General features: G+C 50.1%; 1 protein-coding gene across 1 annotated transcript in view; it reads right to left on the bottom strand.

Moving 5' to 3' along the window:
• Nucleotides 1–581: 581 nt before the first annotated feature.
• The window catches only part of fat1a (FAT atypical cadherin 1a), a 67129-nt gene continuing 40201 nt past the window's right edge, over nt 582–27509 (bottom strand). Inside the window, 23 exon segments of the mRNA XM_084686642.1 lie at nt 582–1759; nt 1762–2196; nt 3098–3133; nt 5221–5358; nt 5485–6131; nt 6228–6338; nt 6904–7057; nt 7202–7676; nt 8583–8740; nt 9037–9168; nt 9398–9620; nt 9929–10531; nt 11547–11744; nt 12647–12790; nt 13106–13243; nt 14162–14376; nt 14760–15149; nt 17321–17554; nt 19652–19805; nt 20191–20387; nt 21078–25151; nt 25890–26100; nt 26520–26795. Coding sequence (XP_084542768.1) covers nt 1542–1759; nt 1762–2196; nt 3098–3133; nt 5221–5358; nt 5485–6131; nt 6228–6338; nt 6904–7057; nt 7202–7676; nt 8583–8740; nt 9037–9168; nt 9398–9620; nt 9929–10531; nt 11547–11744; nt 12647–12790; nt 13106–13243; nt 14162–14376; nt 14760–15149; nt 17321–17554; nt 19652–19805; nt 20191–20387; nt 21078–25151; nt 25890–26100; nt 26520–26795 — 9561 coding nt within the window. The 3' untranslated portion in view covers nt 582–1541.

Below are 27509 nucleotides of genomic sequence, written 5' to 3'. Positions count from 1 at the left end.
GGCACGAGATTTGCTCCATCAGCAATGGCTACAAGAGACTGACGTGGCGTTTGTCTGTTATGTGTTTTCTTGACCTTGGTAACTGCTGATCCTGATTCTTCTTAGAACCATAATTGTTTTGTGATGAGGAATTCCTTAGCGTGTAGATCTACTGGTGCCACAAATGATTACATTTGTAATCATACCTTCTTCTGATCCAATTGATAGGGTTTTCTCTGAACACAATTTATTTTAAGGTATTTCGGCTTAAGACCATGTGTTCTCATTGTCATAATGGAAGTTTATGTGGAAATGTATTGAACACAAGTTATGGTGTCCATCCAACTGCCACTGTACAAGGGCAGTTATAATTAAAGAAATAATCATTTATTTAATATTTTTCTACATATGAATGCTACTAAAACATTAACAGCATCACAGTGTTTGTTTTTTAGTTCTGTCATATTGTAATGGAATCGTGATTATTATGCATCTCGACCAGACTTACTTTCAACAAGCATTGGTAAGCAACATTTTTAAGGACACTCAGAGACAGTATAATAGTAACATTTATATTTAAATAAAAAAAACTACAATGGAAGTATTTTTTTTAGGAATAATTTATTGCCAGTAGGAAAGCGTGAGCTAGTGGCAGTATTTCAATAAAAACCTTAACAAGACCATAGCACTGCTCACACACACACACCTGAAAAAGTCATGTGTCCATGGATAACTTTGCACTATAAATATATTGGGTCCCATTTTCGTGGTGGAAAAATAAAGAGGTTCCAAAGTCGCAATTTACAAACAAAACAAATAAAAATTAAGGAACAACACAATAATATGCAGTCGCTCATCGAAGACCCTTTTTGAAATGAGTAGGAGATGTTTCACTTAACAGATACATCGTGTGTGTGGGAAAAGTACTCTTCTCCTCTTTTTGTCAATTCAACTTTTTTGTAGTGAATGATCATACAGTAAGGCTGATAAAGTCACACCATTTAACTTGTGTCTATTTTTTTGGGAAAAGAAAGCATCAAATATCTACAAAACCTAGCAAACCTCGAAATCAAAACTGTACATTTACATTTACATTAGAAATGAATGAGGATATAAAAAAAATCAGTTTGCATGATTTAATCTATACAAATACAGATCTTGAAATATGTCATCTTTTTTTCTCTGAAGATCATTATCATGTGTTTCTCTCTGTTATTTGAACATACATCTCAACATGGATCTGTAAGACATGTAATTTATTGTGCATGATGACAGTCACTTAAAGCAATGACACAGTCTACTCAAAATGTGGGGTTTCCAGTACTGTGGGAGTTACACTGAGAACTGAGGACAAAGCCTGAGCCAAGCGGCCTTCACAGACAAAAACCAGCCCCAACACCCCCCGGTTGAGTGACAAAACAGATTTGTGTGTGTGATGTTTGTGTGTGTATGTGTGTCAGTATATCTGTAGTGTATGTCAGTAAGTGTTGGTGATATGAACAGTGAAACATAAAGAAAGAGGCGTTTGGGGGGGTTTCAGGCACTTTTGTTTGGATCCAGTGTCAGACTTCAGTGTGCTGTTGGGAGTCCAGAGCAGGGATGGCCAGCCGCTCAAAGTGGCCCTCGTCGCCGCTTTCGTAATCGCTCATCATGGCCTCCGACTCCTCGCAGCACGCTGACATGTCCGAGCAGGAGGCCGTGGACGTGTACAGCGACAAGGACATGTTGTCCAAGGCTGGGGCCTCGTAGTCCCGTCCGTAGCCCATGGGGTAGCCCCCCGGTATCCCCCGGCGCCCATGGTGGAGGGCGGTGTGGCAGCGGTGCTGCTCGCGATGGTAGCGGTAGTGCTGGCTCCAGGCACGTCGGCCGGCTGCCCGGGGTAGTGGTGCTGCGGCAGGTACTGGTTAAGGCTGTACAGCTGCGGTAGGGGCGGCCGCTTCCGCACGCCCCCGGGGCTGGTAGGAGGCGGGGCCAGGGTGTCGTAGGGCTCGCCGTACTCAGGCAGAGGTGGGGGCAGATCCTCGTGGGCTGGGAAATCCTCTGGCGGGGGAGGAAAATCACTCTCAATGTCGTAGCCGCCGGGATAGTAGTCGGTGTCGATTGCGCTGGGGTCACTGTACAGGGGGGCCGGGGACTCCACAACCTCATACTGAGGAAACTCCTGGATTCCAGGAAGTTGAACACTTGGCATCCAATCAGACGTGTCCCAGTGATAGCCTATTAGAGAGCAGATTATTAGTAGGATTCTACCACAAAATTACTGTTGGGTGTGTGGGTTCCTGTTTATAAACAGGATATATACAATTAAAAAGACTGGTGACATACATTCACAAAACACTGTGTTAATGTTAAAAAACCACCATGCAACAGCAATGTAACACACCATTACAACATGAAGCATTCAAATACACATTTACGGTCCAGAGCACTTCACAAAGGATTATAGGTCAATACACACAAGGATACACAACAAGGATACACACAAAACAGACAAAGGTAAATGCTGATTTAGATGTGGTCAACACAACACTAGCACTGCACTTGATCAGATGAAACAATAGTGTATATAAAAAAATAACATATATGTATATACGATCTAGAAATCATTATTTCTAACATCTTTCAATGGTCATAGACTGGAGTGTCTAAAAGCACCTGGTTGATATTACTCAATCTGTTAGGGTCGAGGTTACCAATGCAGAAGGACAAAGAGTTGAAGGGATTTGTGCTGTGACAAAATAAGTATTTTGTCTCATATCTCATTACTGACGATCTAAATAATTACCAAAGACATTTCCATCTGTAGTTTTCTTTACTAGGTTTGCTTTGATTCCATGATGATTTAAGTAAAACCACAAAGAAAAAAACACTATACTGTCACAGCACGAATGCCAAAATACTGTCATGCAAAGTGATTAATTTGACTTATTTGACAAATCTTAGCAATATCCAAGCAGTAAACATGCACGTGTAGAAATAATGTGCAAAGCATCCTGGGAATGCCTTGCGAAGCCTGCACAATCAGGCAGACTACACAGAGAGTTTACAGCACAGTCATACTACATAGATACAGTAGTTATGGGAGTGGGCTTCAGGCAAACAAAGATAGAAAAATCACCTCTTGGATTCTTGAGCTCGTGAGCCAAAAAAGACTCTTTTGACGAGGCAAGAAAGAGTGGAGAGAAAGACAACAAGTCAAGAATAAGGTCATAAACTGGGAGATAAAGTCACAGTAGGATCCATAAGCACAATGGATGAACGTGACAGAGAAAACAGAGGAGTAAAACAACTTGGTGACCTGGGAGAAGGAGGCAGACTATGGCTGCAAGACAACAGACTGGCCGTTTCCTTACACAGCTGTGAACCAATGATGGGTGAGACAAACCCACTGCAGACTCCCAAGGTAATTCTACCTGGGCAACTGTTTCATCTGTGAGATTTGTCATTCTCATGTTCTCAATTCTCACTGCTTATTCAACCCATCTTTAATTTCAAGTCACCACTTGAACGTTCCAAATATTGTAGATGCTGGATAAGGAAATGGCCGTTCTGTGAAAGTTCCTATTCATTCCAACATACAAGGAAAACAGATAAAAATACAAAAGGACTATACTACTGGAGATGAGAACAGAAAACCCCACAGACAGATGACAGGCTCCACAGGTGGGTAGGGGAGGATGAAGTCATAAAGGAATACCTTCTCCTCCCACCGAGTCAACAGCAGAGTTGACAAGGTGGATTACTGTCACTAGGGAGGCTTGTGAGAGGAAGGGGGGTGGGAGGTGAGAGAAGTCTGCCGTTAGTACAAACGTTTTGGTTGAAAATATAGAGTGAATCACAATGAACAAAAAACGTGGAACAAAAAAAAATGATTGTAAAATGTAGTGCGAGGAGTGAGATGTCAACTTTCCAACGATCCACCTCTGGTTGATGATAGATAGGCTTGATCTATTTCATACAGTATCTAATCTAGCGCTTTCCGGGTGCGGTGGAGGACGAGACGGGACGAGCGTTCTAGGGCTGATGTTTAGGGGTGTTGGTACCGGAGGAGAGGATGTGTGAAGGAGGGGAGGCATCCTTGACTGGTCACAACATGGGTGGGACGAGACACCGTGGATGAAGGGTGGGTGGTGTCGGGTATTTTAGAGCAAGAGAACACACACCACCAACAGACTGAGATGCTAGGGGAAGGGGTGCCATTGACCATACGGAAGGAAGGATCAGTGTGAGATTCTCAAGAGATACAAAAACTAAATCCAGTTCCAAAATCGATAATTGTTTGTATTTTGTGTCCAGGACCAGGAACCTGGACACCTAACAACTGTTTCTTTCTGGAAAGGGTCAAGTACAGATGAAGGTGACACGATGGCACACACACTCCCCATACCCCGGAGCTCTGAGGCCCCTGGAAACAAACAGGGTAGTCAATGGGAGATGAGGTGGGTCAGGATAAACCATCATATGTACTTTTATCTACCCTGGAGCAATGTCCCTTGTGGCCTTCTTCAAACATCCATCTGCAACTGGATTTGGTCCAAAAACAACAAGGACACACACAAAAGAAGAAACAGACAAAAATGAAGAAAAAAAATGAAGAAAATAAATAGCATGCAGGTAAATAAATGAACAGAAGTCAAAAACAAGCTGACTTTGTGTCACAAATATTAATTTGGTAAATAAAGAGTCTGCTCCTTGGAAGAGCTAAAACTGAGTCAAAAAAAAAAAAAAAAAAAAAAAAATGGAAGGGAAATGCTTTTATCGTATGCCTTGAGAATCTCTGGAACCGTGGTTGATTGCTTCCTTCAGTAGCGGGGGAGGTGATAGCAGGACTTACGGGATGGACCCCTAGTTAAAACCGTGTTCTGGTCCGGTGGACCGATTTGATCCATATGGGAGCTGAGGCCCCGCAGCAAAGAAGGGGAGAGAAAAGAATCACATGACTCAAAGCCCTCCACCCATCAGGCTGGTGGGATCCCGGGGTGCAGAGCAAAAGGAGTTAGCATGTAGACATGCCCGTCGCTAGCATTGAGAGAGGTGGGTGGCTAGTACTCGAGTATGAAACAGCATCTGTGCAAAATGTGTCACCTGTCAAAGTTTAGGATGAGGTAATGTTAAAGAAAACATAGTCTGAACTGGTTCATCTGGGAGAGATAGGTATCTTTTGGATGTGAGAATCAGAGATAAGCGGAAAAGCTGTGAAAAGTTGAAAAAGGTGCCGGTGTCGGAGTTGAGGAGACTTACCATTGTCGTCACAGGACTCTGACTGGAAGGAGCTGAGGGAGTGGACCTCAGACATGCTCTCTCTAGTGTTGTAGGGGTGGCAGGCGCTGTCCTCCACCGGCTTCTTGGTGAGGCATGGGTCCAAGTCCACCACTTTAGCTGGCGGGGGAAGGCATTTTAACAGGAGGTGTCAAACGTAGATGTCAGATGTTCAATGAATCAACAGCAAGAACATGACATGCAAGGCTCCAGAATCAGATTCAGGACTCGTGGCTTGGACCTTACCGTCGTAGTCGTAGTCCCAGCTGGGCTTCTGGATGGAGTCGCTGTCCGAGACTGAGTTGGATGGCGGCGGAGGCGGGAGGTTGGGCGCCACGCTGCACACCGCCACCGTCTTCCGGTGTCCGTGCACAGAGTCCGGGTTGAATGTGCTGAATTCCGGGTGCTCCGGGATGGCCGAGCCCTCGAAGGAGTTGCGGTCCAGGTTGTTGCGGGAGTCGCTGGGGATGCTGGGAGTGTAGGAGATGGGCCTGACAGGGACCTGCGGCGGGACATCCGAGTAGATGTTCTTGCTCAGCTTGGCGTCGAAGTACGGCCTCTGCAGGAAGGAGTGCGGCCCGGACGAGCCTCTCAGGTGCTTGTCGTCGTCGTCGTTTTTGGACCTGCCACCTCGGCACGCCCGCTTGCGGACGAGCACGAACACGAGAACCAGGAGGAAGATGCTGAACACGAAGACCACAATGCCTATGACCTCCTCCAGCCCAATGTTCCAGGAGGTGGAGACAAAGTCGTTGCGGACAGCCGAGAGTAGCTCGCACAGAGGGCCGCTGAAGCCAGAGGAGCAGTTGCACCTGTAGGATCCGTAGGTGTTCTGGCACTGTCCTCCGTTGGAGCAGGGGTTCTTCAGGCACTCGTCCACGTCACTGAGGCACCTGGAACACGGGGGGGGGGCAGTCAGAGGCAGAACTAAAGACTGTGGTGTGACTGTTTTAGTTTTAAGTCTGTAGAAGGTTCTAGATCCTGCGTACCTGTCGCCCTGGAAGCCGGGCTCACATTCACAGACGGGGCCGTCCAGGCTGTCGATACACTTGCCGCTGTTCTTACAGGGGTTGTCTGTGCAGTATGGCCCCAGCTGGCACCTGTAGAACAGGAAAAACACTCATGCGTCACATTCCTCTTAATACTCGGTCTGGTGAAAAATGACATCTACACTGCCATAGATTGGGTCCATATTGAATTTGGAGTCACTGATGCGAATGTACAGATTTTTTGATGTATTTTTTTATTTTTTATACCACGGATCAAATTACAGAAGCCATTTCCAATCAGATCAGTGTGCTAGTTATCCACAGGTGGGCCAGACTGATCACAATTTCAGATAGAGGTAATGGAGCAGTAAGAAGCATTACAGGCTATAAAGAAAATACATCTTTTATGTCTTTGAATGGGCCTGTAGACACGGGAGAGAAGATATGAACAGAGAAATGCCTCTACCAGCAATCTGCAGGACACAGACCTCCGGCCAGAGCTTATAATACGTTTGGAAAGTGTCATTCAAAACTGGTCGGTTTCTCCCAATTTGATAGTTTAGTTATGAAAATGTGCAGGTGACGCGTATATGTGTGTCTTGGCAAGGAACAGAGTAGTCTAATGCTGTGTGTCTGTGTGTGTGTGTGAGGCGTGCGCGTGTGTGTAAAGACAAACCGTTGGCCTGAGTACTGCCCTCTGCACTGGCAGTAGAAGTCATCGGAGCGTGGCACGCAGGTGCCCCCGTACAGACATGGGTTGGAAGCGCAGGGACTGACGCCCACCTCGCAGTGCGTGCCCATGAAGGAGACCGGGCACTTACAGAAGAAGCCTGGAGGGGGGAGGGAAAGGGGAGACTGTCGTATCTCATACTCAGAGCGGCTGGGGGTCGCCAGAGAGAGCAAGGGGGTTGGGGAGGGGACGACGACGACACACAAAGAGATCCTGGGAAGGGGAAGTGCCCCTACTAGCGTACCTCCATTGGGCAGAGAGGAGCAGGTGCCACCGTTGGTGCAGGGGTTGCTGGAGCAGCCGTCGGCAGGCATGAGGAGCGTGCAGCCGGGCGCCACCTCCACCACCTCCTCCAGCACGGCGTGAGCGCGCTGGGCCTTGGTGTTGAGCGGCAGCTCCTGCCCGTTGAGGACCATGCCCTCCATGCAGCCCCGGAGTCCGTTGGTGACGGGCAGACTGCGCCCGTGGCGCCCGGCGGCCGAGTGTTGCCGTACGTGCCCGCCGAAGTACAGGTTGTTGTCCAGGTTGAGGGTGCGCAGGGTGCCGGGCGCGGTGCCCGAGGCGGCGTGCACGCGGTCCAGGACCAGCTTGGCGTAGTTGCCGTCCACCTCCAGGGAGACGGTGTGCCACTCGCCGTCGTTGACCTGGGTGCTGTGCACCGACACGATGCCCGGCCCACTGCCGCAGTCAAACTTGTACTGCAGGCGGCCGTTCACGATCTGACGTGGGGGCGAGAACGGGCGAGAGTGGGTGGGAGATGGAAAGATGGGGACGGGAGGGGGGGGGGGGGGGAGACAGGGAATAGAGAGAGATGTGGGGGTTGAGAGAGAGGAGGACGTGCTTCGTAAGCATTCTAGTGCTGGACGGCCACAACTGCTCACCCACTTGTGAAGCTATTCATTTGTCGTGGATGAGTTCAGTTCATCATTTTCAATGAGCCCTCGAAACAATTACAGCTGAACTAGAATAAACAACTGAGGCTTTGTCATGTTCTGCACATGCAAACTACAGTTGCGCTCAGTCCGTTGTTAAACAACTGGTAAAAATGTACAGGATATACTGCGATTGGAGGGTGCTGTGGTGTAATATGGTCCCACACCAGAACAGACAGGGAGGTAATGGAGACCCTGTTAACCCTGCCAGGTCTTCCTGTTCAAAGTCTGCCACCCCGCTCTCCCATGCCACTAGCTTCCCTCAGAGAGGAATGTGTGAGAAAGCACTTTGTGCTTCCCTCCCAGAACAGAAATAGCCCCTGTATGTGTGTGTATGTGTGTGTATGTATTTTCCTTCAGCCCACTGATACATTCCCAAAACCTCTTCACATCAAAAGAACCCTCTAAAAATGGCCCCCACAGATGTAAAGCAGTACACACAGAGGAGGGTGGCCGGGGGGGGGGGCTGGGTATTGTAGTTCTTTGGTTATCAAGCAGATCACACATAGGATAAAACGGGCTCTGGTAGGTGATAAAACACGAGATGACAAGTCTGTGAGGAACATGGAGTGCTGGTGGAACACTAGCAGTTCTGTCACACAGCACTCTGTTCTGACGAGGCGTGCTCCTAGCACAATGTTGACTTACAGAAAGTGCACACAGACGCACAGACACAGACACACAAACACACACCTCCAGGATGCTGTAGTCGGTGCCCTTGGCGTACATGACAGTGGCGTGGTTGGAGAAAGTCCTGAGCCTCAGGGACAGCTTCATCTCCTCCTTGTTCTCGTTCTCCATCAGACGGTACCGGACATAACCGCTGCCGTTGAATGTCAGAGAGTGCCCGTCTGTGGGGGAGAGGAGGAGAGAAGAGGGGGAGAAGAGGAGAGAAGAGGGGGAGGGGAGGAGGAGAAAGAGGGGGAGAGGAGGAGGAGAGAGAGGGGGAGAGGAGGAGGAGAGAAGAGGGGGAGAGGAGGAGGGAAGAGGGAGAAGTTTATAAAGTATACCCATTTGCCATTAAAGGAGGGATGGGGAGGAAAGGGAGGAAAACATAAAGGTGGGTGTGTCTGTGCTTGTGTTCGTGTACGAGTGAAGAGGAGGTCAGAGGTGTCTGGCAGACAGGGCGGGAGGCGAGCGTTCCTACCGGAGCACTTGCCCCTCTTGCCATCTGGGCACACGCAGCTATACTTGGCCTCCTTCTGGTCAGCTACACACTCCATGCCCTCTGGACAGGGGCTGGCCTCACATAGCTTGTTCAACAAGGGGCAGCTACCACCTGGAACACACACACAGGAGCACAGGGTCACGGGATGCACCTGCTCCATAACAGCATGGACAGTAGGTGGTGGTGTTGTTGTGTGTGCGTGTGTGTATGGCAGGGAGGGGGTTGTCGAGGTGTTAACTATGGAGCGCTTGTGTGCGTCAGGCTTTGTGCGTCTGTCTTAATGGGTCAGTAGCTGGCTCCGTATGGGTGTGTGTGTGTGTGTGTGTGCGTCCTCCCTTACCTTCACACTGGCAGGTGGCTGTGCGCAGGTGGCGGGGGGTGACGAAGCTGAGGCGAGCCGTGCTGTAGGTGGACATGGCCGCCTTGTCCAGCGTCACGGCCTCGTCGCAGTAGCGGAGCGGGCAGTCCAGCCCGGCGCACAGCTTCATGACCACGCGCACGATGCGCACGCCCGTCATCTCCTCGATCACCGCCGCCGACGAGTTCAGCTTGCGGAACACAACCTTCGCAGGATGAAAGCACATAGATTTTCTTTTGTTTTAAATATTCTGTTCATACAAAAGTATGTTACATAACATGTCAATATATAACTTAGGGTTACATATCATCCGCTTTGGATAAATGTCTCTGCTCAATGATTTCTTATGAATTCACTGGCATGTATGTTCATGCTCGTAGATAGTGGTTAAGTTTCATGAGCGTGGGCTGGAGCCCCCTAGTGCTTTGAGTGGTGACTCATTCATCAACACACACACACACACACACACACACACACACACACACAGAGAGGTAGAGCGAGGCTGGGGCTGACCTCCTGGGGCTGGTAGGGGCTTCCGGACCTCTCCAGGGCCAGCAGCACGTCCAGGTCCCCAGAGGACTGCTCCGCAGGCTGGAGGCTGACCAGCTGGACCTCGCTCCTCCGCACCCCTGCGATGTTCCTCAGCGCGCGCTGGAAGTTGCGCCAGGAGTCCCCGATGAACTCTTCGGGCGCAATGGCGGCGAAGCGCACGCCGATGGAGTTGTCCAGCGCCTGGCTGGTCGCCTGCCGCACGTGCACGTTGACGTCGGCCGCCGTGGTGAAGCGGCCGTCCGTCACGGTCACGTTGAGCGGGTAGTGGCCCACGTCCAGCGGGCGCCGCGCAATCACCTTGCCGTCGGAGGCGGAGACGGAGAACAGGGCGCCGTCCGTGCCCGCTGCGGCAGCGGAGGAGGGGGCGAGGCTGTAGGTGAGCGTGTCGTAGACGTCCTGGTCGGTGGCGTGGATCTTCCCCAGGACGCCCCCGGGATACTCGTCGCCGGCCGTGGAGATGTAGATGTCGAGGGGCAGGACGGCCGGAGGGTAAACGCTTTCCTCGATGATGCGGACGCTGATGAAGGTGGTGGACAGGAGCTGGGGTTTACCACTGTCTGACACCTGGGGGAGGGAGGGAGGGGGAGGGGAGAGAGGGAGGGAGAGAGGTAAGAGGGAGGGAGGGTTGAGTCAGCTAACAGGTTGCAAAAAGAAACGCTCTGTCTGTTTCCTACCACTGGAGGGCACACAAGCACTTCCATGCTTACCAGACCAGTCAAAAAAAACTGTTTTTTTCAACTACACACATTTCACTGAGTGCGAGCTAAAATGTTGTTAGATGCACATGGCTCAGACTAACACTGATATGAACCTATGCAGATTGATACAAACGGATGATTTCCCTACAACTCAGTCTAAAGAAAAAAGAAAACGAGAGAATGTACATGTACATGTGCTACACTTGTAGCACTTTCAATTTGTTTTCCCTTCTCCTTCTTATCCTGTCTGCTCACTCTGTCTCTCTTTCTCTCACTCACTCCCTTACTCTCTCTCTTTCTCTCACCCCCCTCTCTTTCTCTCACTCACTCGCTTACTCTCTCTCTTTCTCTCACTCACTCCCCTCTCTTTCTCTCTTCTTCCTTCTCTTCGCCGAGTGTACCAAATCACAACCCCGCAGCGTGTTATCTGGCAGAACAAACGCCTCTCAGCTGGGAGAGGGCATCTCTGTGGCACGTTCTGCTCGCACTGCGTGTGAGAGGCCAGCCGCTTTATGAATATATTTCAACTTCACATCATAGCTGTGGCTTTCATATCCATACCCATTTCACCCATTCTTAGATGACTCGTAGCCGCAAAAGGAGGATCTCTACTTCGGCAAAAGATGAAAGATGAGGGGAAAAAGATAGGGTGTTATGGGAGGCAGTGCTTGTGAGGACATGGGAATGAGCTTGACAGCCGACTGGCCACAGAGAAGGCAAATACACAGGCCAAACGTATCGCCATGTACCACGTTGCCTCCCTCCCCCTCTCCCCGACACATCCCGTCTCTGTCCACTGTCACTATCACAAGCCAGCCGTGGCTCGCCGATCGTGATATGAGCAGCGCGTGTTCCTCTTTCTGTGCAGCAGCGCGGCTCACCTGGGCCTCCAGGAGGTAGTGCTCCCTGGCCCTCCTGTTCACCTCCCCCACGGCTTGCAGCTCCCCCTGCTGGCTGAGGGCGAACGCCTCGCCCTCGTTGCCGGCCACCAGGGCGAAGGTGAACGGGGGCCCGTTGTGGGTGGCGTCGCGGTCCGTCACAGTCAGCTGGAGGACGCTGGTCCCTGCAGGGCGGTTCTCCTGCGCAGGGACAGACGGAGTTTAGGGCTGGACGTTGGACGTACAGTTCAGCCTAGATAATAACGTTCATTCAACCCATCAATCAATAAAAACGGATATAGATTAAATTGAATATATCAAATTGTATATTTGAGATATATATATATCTATCTCAAATGTTGATATATTTATAGTAAAGAAGGATGTCTGTGCATGCTGAGTGTTCGATGGAGGGGTGGTGAGTGTCTGTGCAGCAACGCACCACCTTCAGCCACGGAAGCACCCAGCTTAGCACCTAAACACTGGCCTAAACTGGGTGATATCAGGCATTCAAGTCAAAACTGAGATGGATCGTTTCTATTTTGAGCCTCGTCTGATGCCTCCTCATTTTCTCTATGTGTGTGTTCTCTCAACTGAGACCGGGGTCCCTTATTTTGCGCTCTGGGCGAGATGACTTTTTTCAGTTTCTCCCAACACAGAAAAGCGTTCAATGCGTCATGACTCAGTAGCCGTCCAGCCCTCCCCTCCCCCGTCTCTCCCGCCCCCTTCATCCCTCACATCGGCCCCTCCCTGCCTGCCTCCTGCAGGTGCATCTTGTCTCTCCTCACTTCTCCTCCTCCGCTCATCCATCACTCCTATCTTGCTTTCCTATCTATTCTTCTCCTCCCCATTCCCGCCTCGATCTTTTTCATTAGAATACTTCTGCTGCGTCCCTGCTGCATTTCAATCCACGCCTTCCCCTTATTTCCTACCCCCCCACCTCTTCCTCGTCTTCTCCCGCTCTCGCCTTCTTTTACATTCAAAGGGCATTGTGTCTCTTTAATTCCCCCTCCCTCACTTCTCTTCTCCTTATGTGCAGACATCCCACTCCTCCCCTCCCCCCCCCCCCCACACTTCTCTCTCTCTCTCTGTCTCTCTCCCACCTGGATGATGAGGCTATAGTTGGCCTGGGAGAAGATGGGTGGGTTGTCGTTGACGTCCGACACGTCAATGTTGACCGTAGCGCTGCTGGTACGCGGAGGCGACCCGTTGTCGGCTGCCTGCACCGTGAGCGTGTAGCCTGACGTCTGAGGGAGAAGAAGGGCGGAAAAAGAGAGAACAGGAGAAAGAGAGACAGAAAAGATCATTAGTACTTCTCGGCCAGGTCTACTTATGCAAGAGATAAAACAGGGGAATTGACAGACGGATTTTCCTTTAAGTCTGACTCCACTTTGATTGGACTCTACAGAGAGCAATTAGGGACCACGCACGCACGCAGACACACACACACACACACAACCGCTACCATCGCTTTTATGTACAACTATGGATATCCACACCATTTCGAACCAAACAGGGACTGCTAAAATAATCAAGACAATAACATATATTACTGCTCCGACCTTCTCTCTGTCCAGCTGGCGTGCCACCTTAACCTCTCCTTTCAGCGGGTCGATGGTGAAGGGAGTGCCCTGGTTGCCCTCCACTATGGTGTAGCGGACCTGGTTGAAGGAGGGGCCATCTGCATCCTCAGCTATGACCTGGGAACACACGCACAGGAGGGAGTCAGGAGCTGGGAGCCAAGGCCGAGGCAAAGGCATACAAGCGTGATCCACGCACTGAAACAAACGTGATGGGAGTGGAGGACACGGCCGTGCACATGCTTTGGCAGCATCCCCGAAGAAAAACAGGGGCAGGGAAGAATCCGAAGGGAGGATACTGACAGGCAGTGAATTTTTATCTCCACATGGACATTTTAATACCGAGGACGATTAGGCACGCTTTGTGTACTTGATAGATGGCCAGGTGGATGGAAGATGGTGGCGAGGGGGGGAGGAGGAAATGGAAGTCTGTATGGTGTAGAAGACGAGGAATAGATAGGGCAAGATGAGAAAAGGGAGGGATGCAGACGAAATGTGAATGTCATTGGAGAGAAAGATAAGGAGAACACAAGAGGCAGGGGAGAGGCAGGGGACGGGAGACTAGCTGGTACTTCTCCAGTCAGGGACTTAATGAGTCACCTGTCTTTAATTAAACACAGTGTGTGTGTGTGTGTGCTGGTGAATGCAGTGAGTTGATGAATGGGTTGCTGCTACTCAGAGCATGAAGTGGTCACGTCCTGATATAGCTCCAGCAGCAGAGGGGTCTGACACAGGTGCTCACTCATGACGGACAGAGGAGAAAAGGTGAGGAGGAGAGGGGGGAGAGAGTGAGGGGGGCAGCAGGAGAGAAGGTGAGGAGGAGAGGGAGGGAGAGAGTGAGGGGGGCAGCAGGAGAGAAGGTGAGGAGGAGAAGGGGGGAGAGAGTGAGGGGGCAGCAGGTAGAAACAGCACAGTGAACGGTTGAACTAAACAAGTGTCTTAAGAGTACAGGCTTAAAGCAAAGGCGTTCAGTCAACACGGCTGGCCACCGTCGCTATTGAAGGTCAAGGGGTCAGAGGTCAGAGTGGGCATACTCACCGCAACCACCGTCTTGCCGGGCTCTGCGTCCTCGCCGACCACGGCGGCGTAGGTCCCCTGGCTGAAGGCGGGGCTGTTGTCATTGACATCCGTCAGGTTGATGTTGACGGTGGCCATGTCACTGAGAGGAGGCGTGCCTCCATCCTTGGCCTCCACAGTCAGGTAGTACTCATGGGACACCTCGTAGTCCAGAGGCTCAATGACAAACACGTCACCTGGGGTGGGAAGGGTGGGGGGGGGGGGGAGTGGGGGGTGGAGGAGGATGGGAGGAGAAGCAGGGAGGGATAAATAAACAAACCAGGTAAGATAATTTGCTTCAAGAATTTCCCTCGGGCTGTTAGCCTATCTGCAGACATCGAGACAATGTTACTGTAAATCATTTACATTTAGTCATTTAGGTGACGCAGAGCGACAGGAACATTCCCCCCGAGGCAAGTAGGGTGAAGTGCCATCATTTTGCACAGCCGGGAATCGAACCGGTAACCTTCTGATAACTAGCCCGATTCCCTAACCACTCAGCCATCTGACTCCCTAAATCAAAGGTATTATATAATAATCTGTAATCATATCTAAAGCCAGTGTGCATCTGAGAACATACCCGTTTTGGGGTCCACGCTGAACATGCCGTGCTCGTTGCCGCTGACGATGGCGTAGCCGATCTCGCCGTTGGCCTCGATGTCCCGGCTGGCCGCCAGGACCCGCAGCACCTGCGTCCCTGCGGCGATGTCCTCCGCCACGGTGGCCACGTACTCGCGGCGCTCGAACACGGGCGGGTTGTCGTTGATGTCCAGCACGGACACGGTGACCTGGCCGAGCGAGGAAAGGCGCCGCGGCGAGCCCTGGTCGGCAGCACGGGCGCGCAGCTCGTACACCGCCTGCACCTCCCGGTCCAGCGGGCGCTCCAGGGTCACCACGCCGCTGCGCTCGTCGATGGAGAAGTGGCCGTCGGCTGAGTCGGCCAGCGAGTACAGGATGTCGCTGTTCGTACCTGCGCACACACGGGGGCCGAGGAACAGGCGGTGAGGAACGCGCGTGAATTCCCCCCCCCCCCCGAAAATATTCTTGCTTTGCGTCCCCAAAAAATAAACAGTTCACCGGGCATGAATACTAGCCCTGTGAAGAAATGCAAATCAGCTGAGGACTACCAGTGATGGCATATGCAGGGAAAGCAAAGTTTGTTTTGACATCAGCTCCCTTTGCAGCAGCCGACGTTAACAACAAGCACGCTTTCCTCATCACAACCATCAGTCATAGCTTCCCACCCACGCCGCCGTCCCAGAACAACGAGACAAAGACGGATGGTGATAATAATGCTAATGTGTCTGCGGCAGGTGGCCCCTGTTCTGAATACATCCTTTCACTGGCGTTTATCAGGTGAGTGTCCCCTCCCATCTCCCTGGATCTCATTATCTACCGAGGAGAGGAGAGTTGGGGATGAGGGATGGGGGCAGGGGGCGGGGGACAGGAGAGATGGCGGAAAGAGAGACGGGGAGATGAAAAATAGGAAGGGATGGGCAGAGGAAGACAGAGATAGGGAGAGTAGAGTCAAAGAGAGATGAGAGAGAGTAGAGGAGAGATGGAGAGAGTAGAGACAAGGAGAAAGAGAGAGAGGTGAAGAGATTGGAGAGGAGAGAGGTGAGCTAGCCAGCGGGACTAAGGTCTGCTTATTGCTCCTCCACATCTCTCCGATCAGTCCTCAGATGCAAATTGCTTCATAAACAAGAAAGTGAATCGCTCCAAATTGTTTAGCAATATACATTCCCCTCGCCCAACATTTATAATGTTGGACGACTCCAGACTCCTTATTGGCCACACACAAATGAGCAAAGGTAAAACCCCATGTTGCGCTGAGCTCTGACTGAGTTCAGTTACGCCACACAGCCACACTTGAGGTGGGCCTACGCCCCCAAAAATCAGAACAGTGCTCAGCCTTGGGGCGACGGAGAGGCTGGGATAAATGGAAAGAACCAATTTGAAAGGAAAAGAGAAGGGTTAAGTCAGAGCAGCCAAAGGGATACTCAGACAGAAAGAACACAATATACTGTCGAGAGTGAAATAAGCAAGGTCAGAAGAGGAGGGCACCATGGAGGAATGTGTGCGTGCGTCTACATGACTAGTCTTTATCTCAGATCAAGGGCACCAGGCCGGTGTCTGTCTGAGAGTCCGCTTGCCGGCTTCTTTCCCGCACGCCTGATGAATGCCGTGCTCGGAGCTACAGTGAAGCCCAAACTGAAGAGGGTAAGCATCAAGTGAAGCCTCTCTCAGGGAGGAGATGATAGGGCGGCTGCAGGGGACGGGCCGTGCCTGGAATGTGTGTGAGTATGTGTGTGTGTGTGTTCGCAGGAGCGACTCGACAATGCAAGTACTGTGGCTCATCTCTTGATTCCAGTGTTCGGTGGGGATAAATATGTCGTATGAACGGAGTGTGCGTGTGTGTGTGTGTGTGTGTGTGTGTGTGTGTGTGTGTGAAATAGAGAGAGCGTAGGAGGACTATTCAGTTCTTCTTGGCTGACTAACATAATGAAAGAACACAAATGGACTGTGGCAAATCAGCGTGTGCACCTTCCAACCCCCACCCAAACAATCACATCCCCCACTAATCAAATCTCTCACCCTTCTCCTTCACCCTGACACCAAATAATCATCGCCCCTGGCTAAGATAACAGGGTAACATCTCCCATCTCTTCATCTAATCCCCTTTGATGCTCAGAATGAAAGGTGAATTCCATGCTACTACTACTCCTACTGGCATTATGCCTCTGTTCAAAATGGATCTTGCACCCCTTCCCCCCACCAGACGCCCTCAAAGCCCTTGTCTGCTCTCCCAGTTACGGAGACGCAGTTTGAACCTCCTGTTCAGTCTGTTACAATGTCAACTCCCCAAATCACAGAGCAAATCACAGAGAGAAAGTAAAGAGAAACCATTTTAAAAGTCTGTCACCCACTCTCTTGGTGCAAAGTGGAACAGGGATTTTCGCAGTAATGCAGAGCCTTGCTGCAGAGTGCACAAAAGCTGTGCATCTGTATGCAACAAAGGAAATCAACGTCTTTACCAAGGCTCCGTTAGCGACTGGTGATCCCGAGATATTTTCTGTGGTGCAAGGTCTAGAAAAACTGTTTTTTTATGATATATATGTATATATATATATATTATTTTACCTATGTCGATATCGGTTGCCAGAAGCCTCGCCACGAAGGTACCGATCTCCGTGTTCTCGAAGACGGTGATGGTGTAGGGATCGGAGGCAAACTGCGGGGCGTTATCGTTGACGTCCTCCACGGTGATGGTGACGTCGGCCTCGCAGTAACGGCCCCCGCCGTCCAGCGCACGCACCTTGAACCTGTGCTCCTCCTGCTCCTCGCGGTCCAGCGCGCGCAGGGTCTTCAGCTCGCCTGGAAACAGGAAGAGGGTGAGAAACACTGACAACACACACGCGGGTCCAAACACACACGCACATGCACGCCGTCCAAACCCACAAGGGGTTCTTAAAAGCATGCCTCTGCATTACTCCAATTGACACGCTCTGGCGCTTGGTGCTGGCTTGCTTTTAAAAAGCTGCTGCTGTACCATTGACATCCTGGTGTTGAGAGTCCTCCCCTTAGCCCGCCAAGGCTCTTCCCAAAGCACACCGCCAGTACCAAACAACACGGAGGACAGCCACCGAGCCCATCACAAAACCTTTACAAATGGAGATGCTAATTTACACATACACCTCAGCGTACAGGGTTCGAGTCTGCGTTACCCGCTCCAGTGCTTTGACAACCACGATTCCCTCACAGATCACTGGGTCTGATGTGTTTGTATAGGTCTAGCCATGAGACACGTTGCGTTTTTGTATTTCGGTGTATGTGTGCACCGTGTGTGTATGCGTGAGTAAGGGAACGCGAGGGAAGAGACCTCGTGTGCTCTCGTTTGCCTCCTCTACTTTGCTGGGTAAAAACACTTCCAAGTTGCTAATGGATTTCAGAAGAAAGAAGGGGGGGGGGGGGGCACGGCAGGAGAGGGAGGAGAGGAGGAGAGAGGAAGTGAGGGAGAGAGAAGGTGAATAATTGAAGGGAAGGAAGCCGAGGAAAGGACGAGGAAAGAGAGACGCCAGAAGAGAGCGAGGAGGCGGGGAGGAGACGGTGGAGAGGTTGGCAGCTGAGCGCCCCTGCTCAGCGGCGCCCCAGGACACCAGGCCGCCCCAGCATTACCGCAGTCTCTCCGGGAAACTCCCAGCAGCCTCTTGGTGTTCCTCGCGCGAAACCATCCCTATATGAACCTTCCCGGAGAAGCGGCTCCAGAACATTAGCTTGCTAGCGATCCTCAGAGAAGGGCAGAGGACAGAAAGCTCAAGGATCTGCATTGTCCCCTCTCCTTTGACTCCACTCCAGTATAAAAGCCATCAATGGCTTGTGTGAAATAAAGCGTTGCATGCTTTATTTTACCAAGTGTTTTTGTGTGTGTGTGTGTGTGTGGGGGGGGGTAACTGAAAGGTAATGGCCATCGCGTTGCTGGCGATTCTGTATAAGGGAGGTTGCTAAGTGGGTCTTACATTCTTTGGTTGTACAAACAAAGTGTTGTTTCTGCTGTTCTCTGAAGAGGAGGAGGAGAACGCCTTCAGGACTCCTTCAGGGGAGATAAGGGGAGACCAAGGCGCCTGTCTGTACATTAGCTGAAACTCTCTCTCTCTCTCTCTCTCTCTCTCTCTCTCTCTCTCTCTATCTCTCTCTCTCTGTCTCTCTCTTTCTCTCTCTCTCTCTCTCTCTCTTTTTTGTATGCAACCAACGTTGTATACAAAAAAAATTGTGCCACTTTCCTTCTGCTGAGGGACAAACACAAAAAACACACAGACACGCACACATAACAACACACACACGCTCCCTCCAAACGTGGAGGAAGGATTAGAATTCAATCAGAAAGTGTGGAGGGTGCATGACCGCTGCCATGGTCAAGGAGGATTAGGAGTTTGTTTGTCATTTTTAGTTGGAGGCTGTGGTCAACAGTTTAAGCTTTAAACACACCAGCGTGACATGGGAATTTGTGATGGACCCATCCATCAAATATTCAAATTATAAAGTCATCCTGTGTGTGTGTGTGTGTGTGCATGTGTGTGCATGTGTGCTTGCCCTGGTGGCCAGCCTGTCTGTATCTTCATATTGCATTTCACACGGCCCACCCACGCACTCTTTAAACATGCTGGAAACAACTTCAATATGGCTTGAATACAAACTGGCGCGAATACACATGTTGCTAATCTGAAGAGGCACTGGAACAGGAGTGGGACATCACCTTTGTTAACCAGAGGCTTCAGATCAACTATGCAGGATCAATGCTGACAAACCAGAGCAACACGGCACAGCCACATACTCAAGACTCACAGCCTGTCTTTCTCTCTCTGTCTCTGTCTCTCTCTCTCTCTCTCTCTCTCTCTCTCTCTTGCTCTCGCACACACACAGAAAGATTCATGGAGAGACGGCCACACACAGGCACACACCACACACACACACCTGTATCGGGGTCGATGGTGAAGGGCTCCATGCCGGCCCCGCGGAGCTCGTAGGAGATCTGGGCGTTGGAGCGGATGTCTGCGTCTGTGGCTGAGACTTGCAGGATGAGCCTTCCGCCGGGGGAGTCCTCCGGAACACTCTCGCTGTACAGGGACTGAGGGGGGAGGGAGGGAGGACAGATGGGAGGTTGAGAAGGAACGTTTAAAGTAGTAGATTATTAGACAGTGATTAGTTTAAAAATGGGACAACCGCCATTGTATCCACTTAAACAACAATACTCAACCATCAATATCCATTAGAATTACATAAAAGAATGCCCCCTACACCAAATCACCTTCTATTTTCCTCAAATTAGTCTTCATTCAGTGATTGACATTTGTAACCCCCTGATTCTCCTCCTCCACCTCTTTCCCTCCTTCACATCCTGTTCCCTCCATTCTTTGGTTCTTAACATGCAGAGCAGGTGCATCCCTTCCTTAAACAACAGCCCAACATGACACATTTCGGTGGCTACGGCGACAGCGGCAGTGTTGCGTTACCTTCTCGCACACGGGGCTATTGTCGTTGGCATCCAGCACTTTAACCTCCACGGTGGCCTTGGCGGCAAAGATGCCATCAGTAGCAGTGATGTTTAGGAGGTAATTGTCACGCTCCTCGCGGTCCAATGGCTTTCTGACCAAGACCTTCCACTCGTTCTGGACATGCCTGATGGCAAATTGTCCCAGCGGGTCACCGCCTGGACACAGTCAAGAGGGAAGTTTTAGTGTTTGTGATAAGTCAAAACAATCACGCCTTTGAATCCAAGAAATAGAGGGAAAACAGATTTCTTCACTTAAAATTGAGAGCACTTTAGCTACAGAAAACAATGCGCAACCTCCCAGGCTCAGTGTCATCGTCAATACACCTTCCGCAAAAGGAATCGTTTTTTATCTTTCTATTTCAAATGCTTATTTACCAGCCAAATATGCTTGGTACACAACAAATCATAATAACAAGTGTATATCAAGTGGCAGCAAACAACCGTTTGTTTGCATGGCATGCATTAGCTCCTCACAATATCTTATTATACACTTTATCTTGGCATCGTTATTCACACTTGCTAATTAACACAAGCAGATAAGCATCTCCTGTTCAAAGTGATACTGCAATAAATAAACATGAACTTTTTTTTGCCTGACCTACTTCTTTTCCATGGGTTTTGGCTGTGATTACTCAATTACACAAACACTGTTTGACGAAGAGGGCATCTAATATTTCAGAGAGCAAAAATTATCCTCTTAAGTGTCTGATCTTGCATTAGCAGTGCTCATTGAACCATTGCACAAAGGAGAAGAGGGAGAGAGTGGGTTCACATTAGCGTGGAGACTGGTAATTATCTTTCTCATGTTGAGTAATCATCCTTAACATTGGAAAGATAAACACCCACCTGTGATGAAGTAGGTGACTTGTTTGTTGATGTCCTCTGTGTCGGCGTCTGTGGTGCTCAAGATGGCTATGACACCACTGGGAGGAGGGTCGTCCTCGCTGACCGTGCCCTTGTAGATCTCTGCCGTGAACCGGGGTGGGTTGTCATTCACGTCCGCCACCGTCACCTCCACAGTGGTCCCGGTCACCAGCTGCTCTTTGTCCCCACGGTCAGTGGCCAGGACTGCCACAGTGTACTGGCTCCTCTTCTCACGGTCCAGCTCCTTCAATGTGGTCAACCATCCAGTTTCGCTGTTGATGGCGAACAGCTCCGGAATGTCCTCTGAGCTCTGCTTTGGGTTGAGGCTGTAGACCACCTGACCGTTGGTGCCGGAGTCCAGGTCCGTGGCTCTCACCTGGATCACCTGAGTGCCGCTTGGAAGGTTCTCCACCACCACGGCCTGGTACGGGTCCGACTCGAAGACAGGCTTGTTATCGTTGAGGTCTATCACCTGGATGTTGATGTCTGCTGTTGCCACTACCTCATAGTTTTCATACTTGCTCTGAGCCAGCAATGTGAGCTGGTACCATTTGATGGTCTCGTGGTCCAGATTTTTCTCCAACTTAAGGGTGCCTGTGTCATGATCCACAACGAAGACTTGGTCCTGGTTGCTTTCTGGGGTGTTGCCTTTCACCAGGCTGTAGACCACTGGCTGTTCGCTCACAGCCTGGATGACGTCAATCTCTGTGCCAATAGGAAGATCCTCTGCGATGGGAAACCGGTAGTGCGTTTCCACAAACTTAGGCACTGGGACCTCAGGGGCCAGGATCCTGATGTAAACCCGCACAACAGATTGTTTGGGGGGATTCCCAGCATCCTTTGCCTTGACGAAGAAGGCGTAGAGCTCATTCTCCAGTCCAATGAGGCTTTCTTTGGTGACGATGACTCCACTGAGCGGGTGGATCTCAAAGTTCTCTTCAACATTGTCGACCTCAGCCTCAATGGCAAACGTGATGTCGGCGTTGCTCCCTTCGTCCATGTCCGACGCAGCAACTTTGAGCACGGCAGATCCTCTCTGCACATCTGACGCTACGTTGGCTCTGTACTCGAGTGCTCTGAACTGAGGCGCGTTATCGTTGACGTCTGTCAAAATGACGTTGATGATGCAAAAGCCAACCTTACCACCTCCATCCATTGCCATGAGAGAGACGGGAATGACCTTCTCAATGGCATTTTCACGATCAAGGCTTTCCAGGGTGAAGATCTCTCCATTTTCGTTGACGGAGAATTTGTCCTTGGCAAAGTCATTGACAATGTGATAGGTCAGCTGTCCGTACGTGCCTGCGTCTTCATCTGTGGCTCTGGCTTCAGCCACCATGGTGCCAACGGGGGAATTCTCCACGAGCTCCACCACATAGTCAAGCTGAGGGAATGTGGGCTCGTGGAAGTTGGCCCCGATGACAGTCACTTTCACCAGAACGGAGCTCCTAAATACCCCATCGCACACGGACACATTGAGGTTGTACAGAGGCTCCATGTGGGGCCTTCGGTGGTTGGAGATGACAATGGCGCCTGTGTTTTTGTCAATGGCAAAGTTCTGATCCTCGTTACCGGACAGGATGGTGAACTCCAGTTTCCCTGTGTCTGAGCTATCAGCATCGGACGCCTGGACTTGGGTGACAAAGTGGCCCCTGGGTGCTAACTCGCTGACTGTCGCTTCGTAAACGTTCTCCGTGAACATTGGGGCATTGTCATTCAGGTCGGTGATATCTACAGTCACAGTGACGTCGCTGGAGAGGGCGGGAACTCCCCCGTCCACGGCTCGGACTGTCAGCTTGTGCTGTTGGATCTGGTCGTGGTCCAGCATTTGAGCTGTCCAGATGACTCCAGTGGCACGGTCAATGCTGAAATACTCGGAGCTCTTTCCCTTTTCCTCAACCAACTGGTAAAAGAGAACTTTGTTGTTGCCTGTATCAGAATCTTGGGCTGAGACCTGTAAGACGGATGTGCCAATAACCGAGGCTTCGGATATGTTGGCATAGTACAACTTTGATAGGAATATAGGTGGGTTATCGTTGATGTCTTCTAGAATTATATCTACAAACACCTCAGAATGAGCTCCAGTTAGGGAGTCGGTCGCTCTTACACTTAGTTTATAGGCCGGGTGGGCCTCAAAGTCTAGAGGCTGGATCACGTGTATGACTCCTGTATTGAAATTGATGGAGAACTGACTGAATGGGTCTCCCTCAGAGATGGTGTAAACTATGCGCGGCCCTTCAGAGTCGTTGGCCTGAACGTGAACTACAGGAGTATGCAACGGGATGTTTTCTGGGATTTCAATGCTATAAAAAGGCTTTTCAAACACTGGCATGGCTTTGTTTACTACAGTAATAGAGACCAATACTTCAGCCGATAAAGCTGGTTCACCACCATCTTTGGCTCCAACACTGACTATAAACTCTGTATTTAAGGACTCTTTCTCAAACTTCTTTTTCAGGGAGATTTCTCCAGAGGGGCTTATTTGGAAGTGCTCGTGATGTTCTTTTAGGTAGTAGAAAACTTCACTGTTGTGTCCGATGTCACTGTCCACAGCTGTGACCTGCCTGATAAGTTGACCCTCCTCGGCGTCAATCTGGACAAGGGCGTGGTAGGGCAAGTTCACAAATTTGGGCTGGTTGTCATTCATGTCCTCCACAGTCATGGAAACTAGAACATGGGAGACCTCTGAGGATGTATCCTCCCTTGTGACCTCAACCACAATGTCAAACGTGTCCTGAACCTCTCGGTCAAATGCTATTCCAGTGGTAGAAAGAACCCCAGAGGTGCGGCTTATTTCAAACCTCCGATCGGGGTTGAGAATAGTGTAAAAGAGAGGCTCGTTGACCTGGTTCCCCACGGCGGCAATGACAGCTAACGTTTTCTTTTCTGAGGAGTTTTCCTGAACGTAGGCCTTGTAGGACTCCCTGGTGAACTTCAGACTGCTCTGCTTGTTTTCCTTGACGTTTATCTTCACCGAAGCCATGCTGGCAAACCGGCCATCCGAAACCCTCACCCTCAATTCGTACCTGCTTCTCAGCTGGGTGACATTCTGGATGGAGATGACACCAGTGGTTGGATCCATTTTGAATTTATCGCCAATGTTGCCCTCAGAGATGGAAAAGAAGAGTTTGGAGTTTGGTCCAGAGTCTGAGTCTGTAGCGTTAACCTTAATAATTTGTACGCCTTTGTATGTTGGTAATACGACCGTTGTCTCGTAAAGCTCCTGGCTGAACTGTGGCGAGCAGTCATTGACATCAATGACCTCAATGGTCACATTGGCGGCTGATTCTGAAAACAAGCGAGGTATGCCCAAGTCGTGGACCTGAACTGTGAATTGGAAAACGCTTCTTTGCTCATAATCCAGGGCTGTGGTGGTCCTGATAGCTCCAGTGCTGGAGTCAATGGCAAAGTAATTATGGGCGAAAGGCTCCACAATCTGGTAGACCAGCATGGCGTTGCGGTCACGGTCAGCATCGGAGGCTCGAATGACCAGTGGAGTGTTCTGTCTGGTCAAGACTACACTGTTGATAGGAGCAAACTCACTGACCATTCCAGTAAAATCAGGTTGGAGGAAGATAGGGGCATTGTCATTCTCATCCTTCAGGTGGATCATTAGGGTGGTGTTGCTAGCCAGGCCAGCCATGTTGGTTCCCTGGATGGTGAGACTGTACTCCGGGGTGGTCTCATAGTCCAAAGCCCTCTGGGTCACCACCACTCCAGAATTGGGATTGATGTCAAAGGCATTGTTGACGTTCCCGCCTTTGATCTGGTAGAAGACAGACGATTGGCTGGTGGCTGTAACCAGGCTCACAAAGCATCCTGGAAGAGCCAATTCGCTGACTTCTGCAGATAAATCCTTTTCAGTGAACCTAGGGGTGGCGTTGTCGGACACGGTGACCATGATGTTGACTGTAGTGGTGGCAGACAGCGGGGGATTTCCTTTATCAGTGGCCTTGACAGACAGTTCAAACTGGTTCTTCTGGCTTCGATCTAGCTCCTTCGCCACGGTAACAGTCCCAAGCACCGGATCGATGGTGAATGAGTTTGCAACATTTCCTGTTCCAAAAAAAGGAGGGGGGTGGGGTGGGGGGTGATATATTACTACAGCTGCTATGGCATGGATTTCCTATCTGATCTAAGTACTTTACCGATTTAACTTTGAGTATAATTATAGATTCTCTTGATGAGAGACTACCAAATTGAAATCTTGAGGACAATTATAACATTGTGCAAATGAAATATTGTCATAGAAATATTTCAGGCTGATAAATGTCCTCATCTATTTGTCCCTTCTGTGCGGGTGCCACTCATCAACCGATGAACATTACCGCTCTGTATTCTGAGCCTGCCAGCCCTGACGTTCAACATGACTCACTCTCTCAGGCAAGTTACATTTCAATTAGCTTGTGTCATCTCAGATATCTAAAAAATGCACATCCTCAAACAAAGGGCCCTACTAAGAACGACATGTCCCTCCCTCCAATCACACAGGATATTTGCTGAGAAAACAATTGTGGGAAATTCAGAGGGGGCATAAGCTCTACTCCCACGAACGTTGAAGATTCTCTGACAAAGTCTTCTATCCTCCAACTGTTGTTAAAGCATGCCATTCATGACCAGGACCTGGTGGGCTGGGGATCTCTGAATGACTAGCATACATGTTTCCACTGGTCACTAACTAGAGCTATCACCATGCATGTTTATGTACTGAGGCTATGCTAGCTACAGCGATGCCGGGGAAGTTATGGCTAACATGCCAAGAATGACCTGCTTAGGTTTAGCGGGGGTTGCTACCTGACTCGATGCTGTAGATAATCTCTGCATTCTGGCCTTTGTCTTTGTCCAGAGCGGTGACCTGGAGCACCACGGACCCCACGGCAGCGGACTCGTAGACGCGACCAGTGTAGGGCGAGCCCACAAACCAGGGAGCGTTGTCATTAGTGTCCTCAACGTTGACCATGACACGCACAAGGTTCCTCTTGACAGGAATGTCCTGGTCCCGGACCTAGCAGGAGAGAGAGAGAGGAGAGGGAGAGAGAGTAGTAGAAAGGAACAAACACCAGGAGAAAATTAGAAAGACAATAAAACCAGATATGAGTTATGACAAAATTAAATAGATAATTTTCTTTTTCCAGCAGTAATGCAATTAAGTGGAAAAATTCTCAGTCTAATTAAAAAACAACAGCATAGACATATTGATCTGTCTGTCATTAGTTTATGCAAATCAGAAGATCACACAACCCTCCTTATGCATACCGATAGATGTAATGCACCCATGAGAAACAAAGTCATACACAATCAACAAACACAAACTTGACCAAATCTATTTCAATAAATCAGCTGCACAGCGGCTATCAAAAGCATGTAGAGCGTAGCCCAGTTTTAGCACACAGTTTTAGCACACCAGAGTAACAGAACAATTACCATGACGGTGAGGATGTGCCGGCGCATGGTCTCGTGGTCCAGCCTCTCGGCCGTGTAGAGCACGCCCGTGCCCGGGTCCAGGCGGAACTTCTTCAGGCTGAATGGGTCGGTGCTGCTCAGGAGGGTAAAGGTCAGCTTGTTCTTCTCGTCCTCGTCGGTGGCACCGATCCGCAGGACCTCGGTGTCTGGAGGCGTGTCCTCGGGCACGCTCACCTCGTACCTGGGCTGGGAAAACTGGGGCCTGTGGTTGTTGGTGTCGATGACCCGGATCATCACCTAGACGCGAGGGATGGATGGAGAAGGGGTATGGTTGGTGTGAAGTCCTTCGTCACACAAGAGGCTTCATTTGTATTTGTCCCCTCCCATGGTTTCCATTTCTTCCCTTAAAGTCACACCTAACCTCCACTTCACCTTGCCTCCTCTTATCTATTCGCTTGTTTTCATCCTTCATGTCGCCCTTTATTCTCCCTTGCTCCCTCCCTCACTCCCTCCCTCCCTGTCTTCAACACCTTCTATCTCTTACCGGTAATGAGGGGTGTTGTGTATATGGGCAACACGATCAATGCATTTAATGATAAAAGCAATATTTTAACCGCACGGTCACTTGCAACCACTGAGAGGAAAAAGCAGAGATCGATATTGGCCAGCCTCTAATGCATTCAGATGAATGGGGAGCTGTGTGACAGAGTGTGGCACAGAGCATGTGATGAAGATACAGGTGGTCTCACAGACTGAAGTCAACTGGAGAGCGTGACAGACGTGGCGTTCACAGTCACTCAACACAGCATCCAGTTGTTTGCAGGCAATATTTAGCACAGTCAGGTAGCATGTGTCTGACACAGATTTGTCAGTGTGACTTTGACACTAATTGAGGGAATAAACTGAGGTTTATTAATTGAAAATGTGCTGGTTCTTTCAGGCATACATAATAATGCCGATAACTCGAATCACTGGCATGTACTAACGTACACTATCGCACACCCCAGAGAA

The sequence above is a fragment of the Hypomesus nipponensis genome, chromosome 22, assembly GCF_054491055.1.
Source record: "Hypomesus nipponensis isolate SF chromosome 22, ASM5449105v1, whole genome shotgun sequence".
In the NCBI taxonomy this organism is placed as follows: domain Eukaryota; kingdom Metazoa; phylum Chordata; class Actinopteri; order Osmeriformes; family Osmeridae; genus Hypomesus; species Hypomesus nipponensis.
Note: the sequence above shows the minus strand (reverse complement) of the source record. Positions and strands in the feature narration are given on the sequence as shown.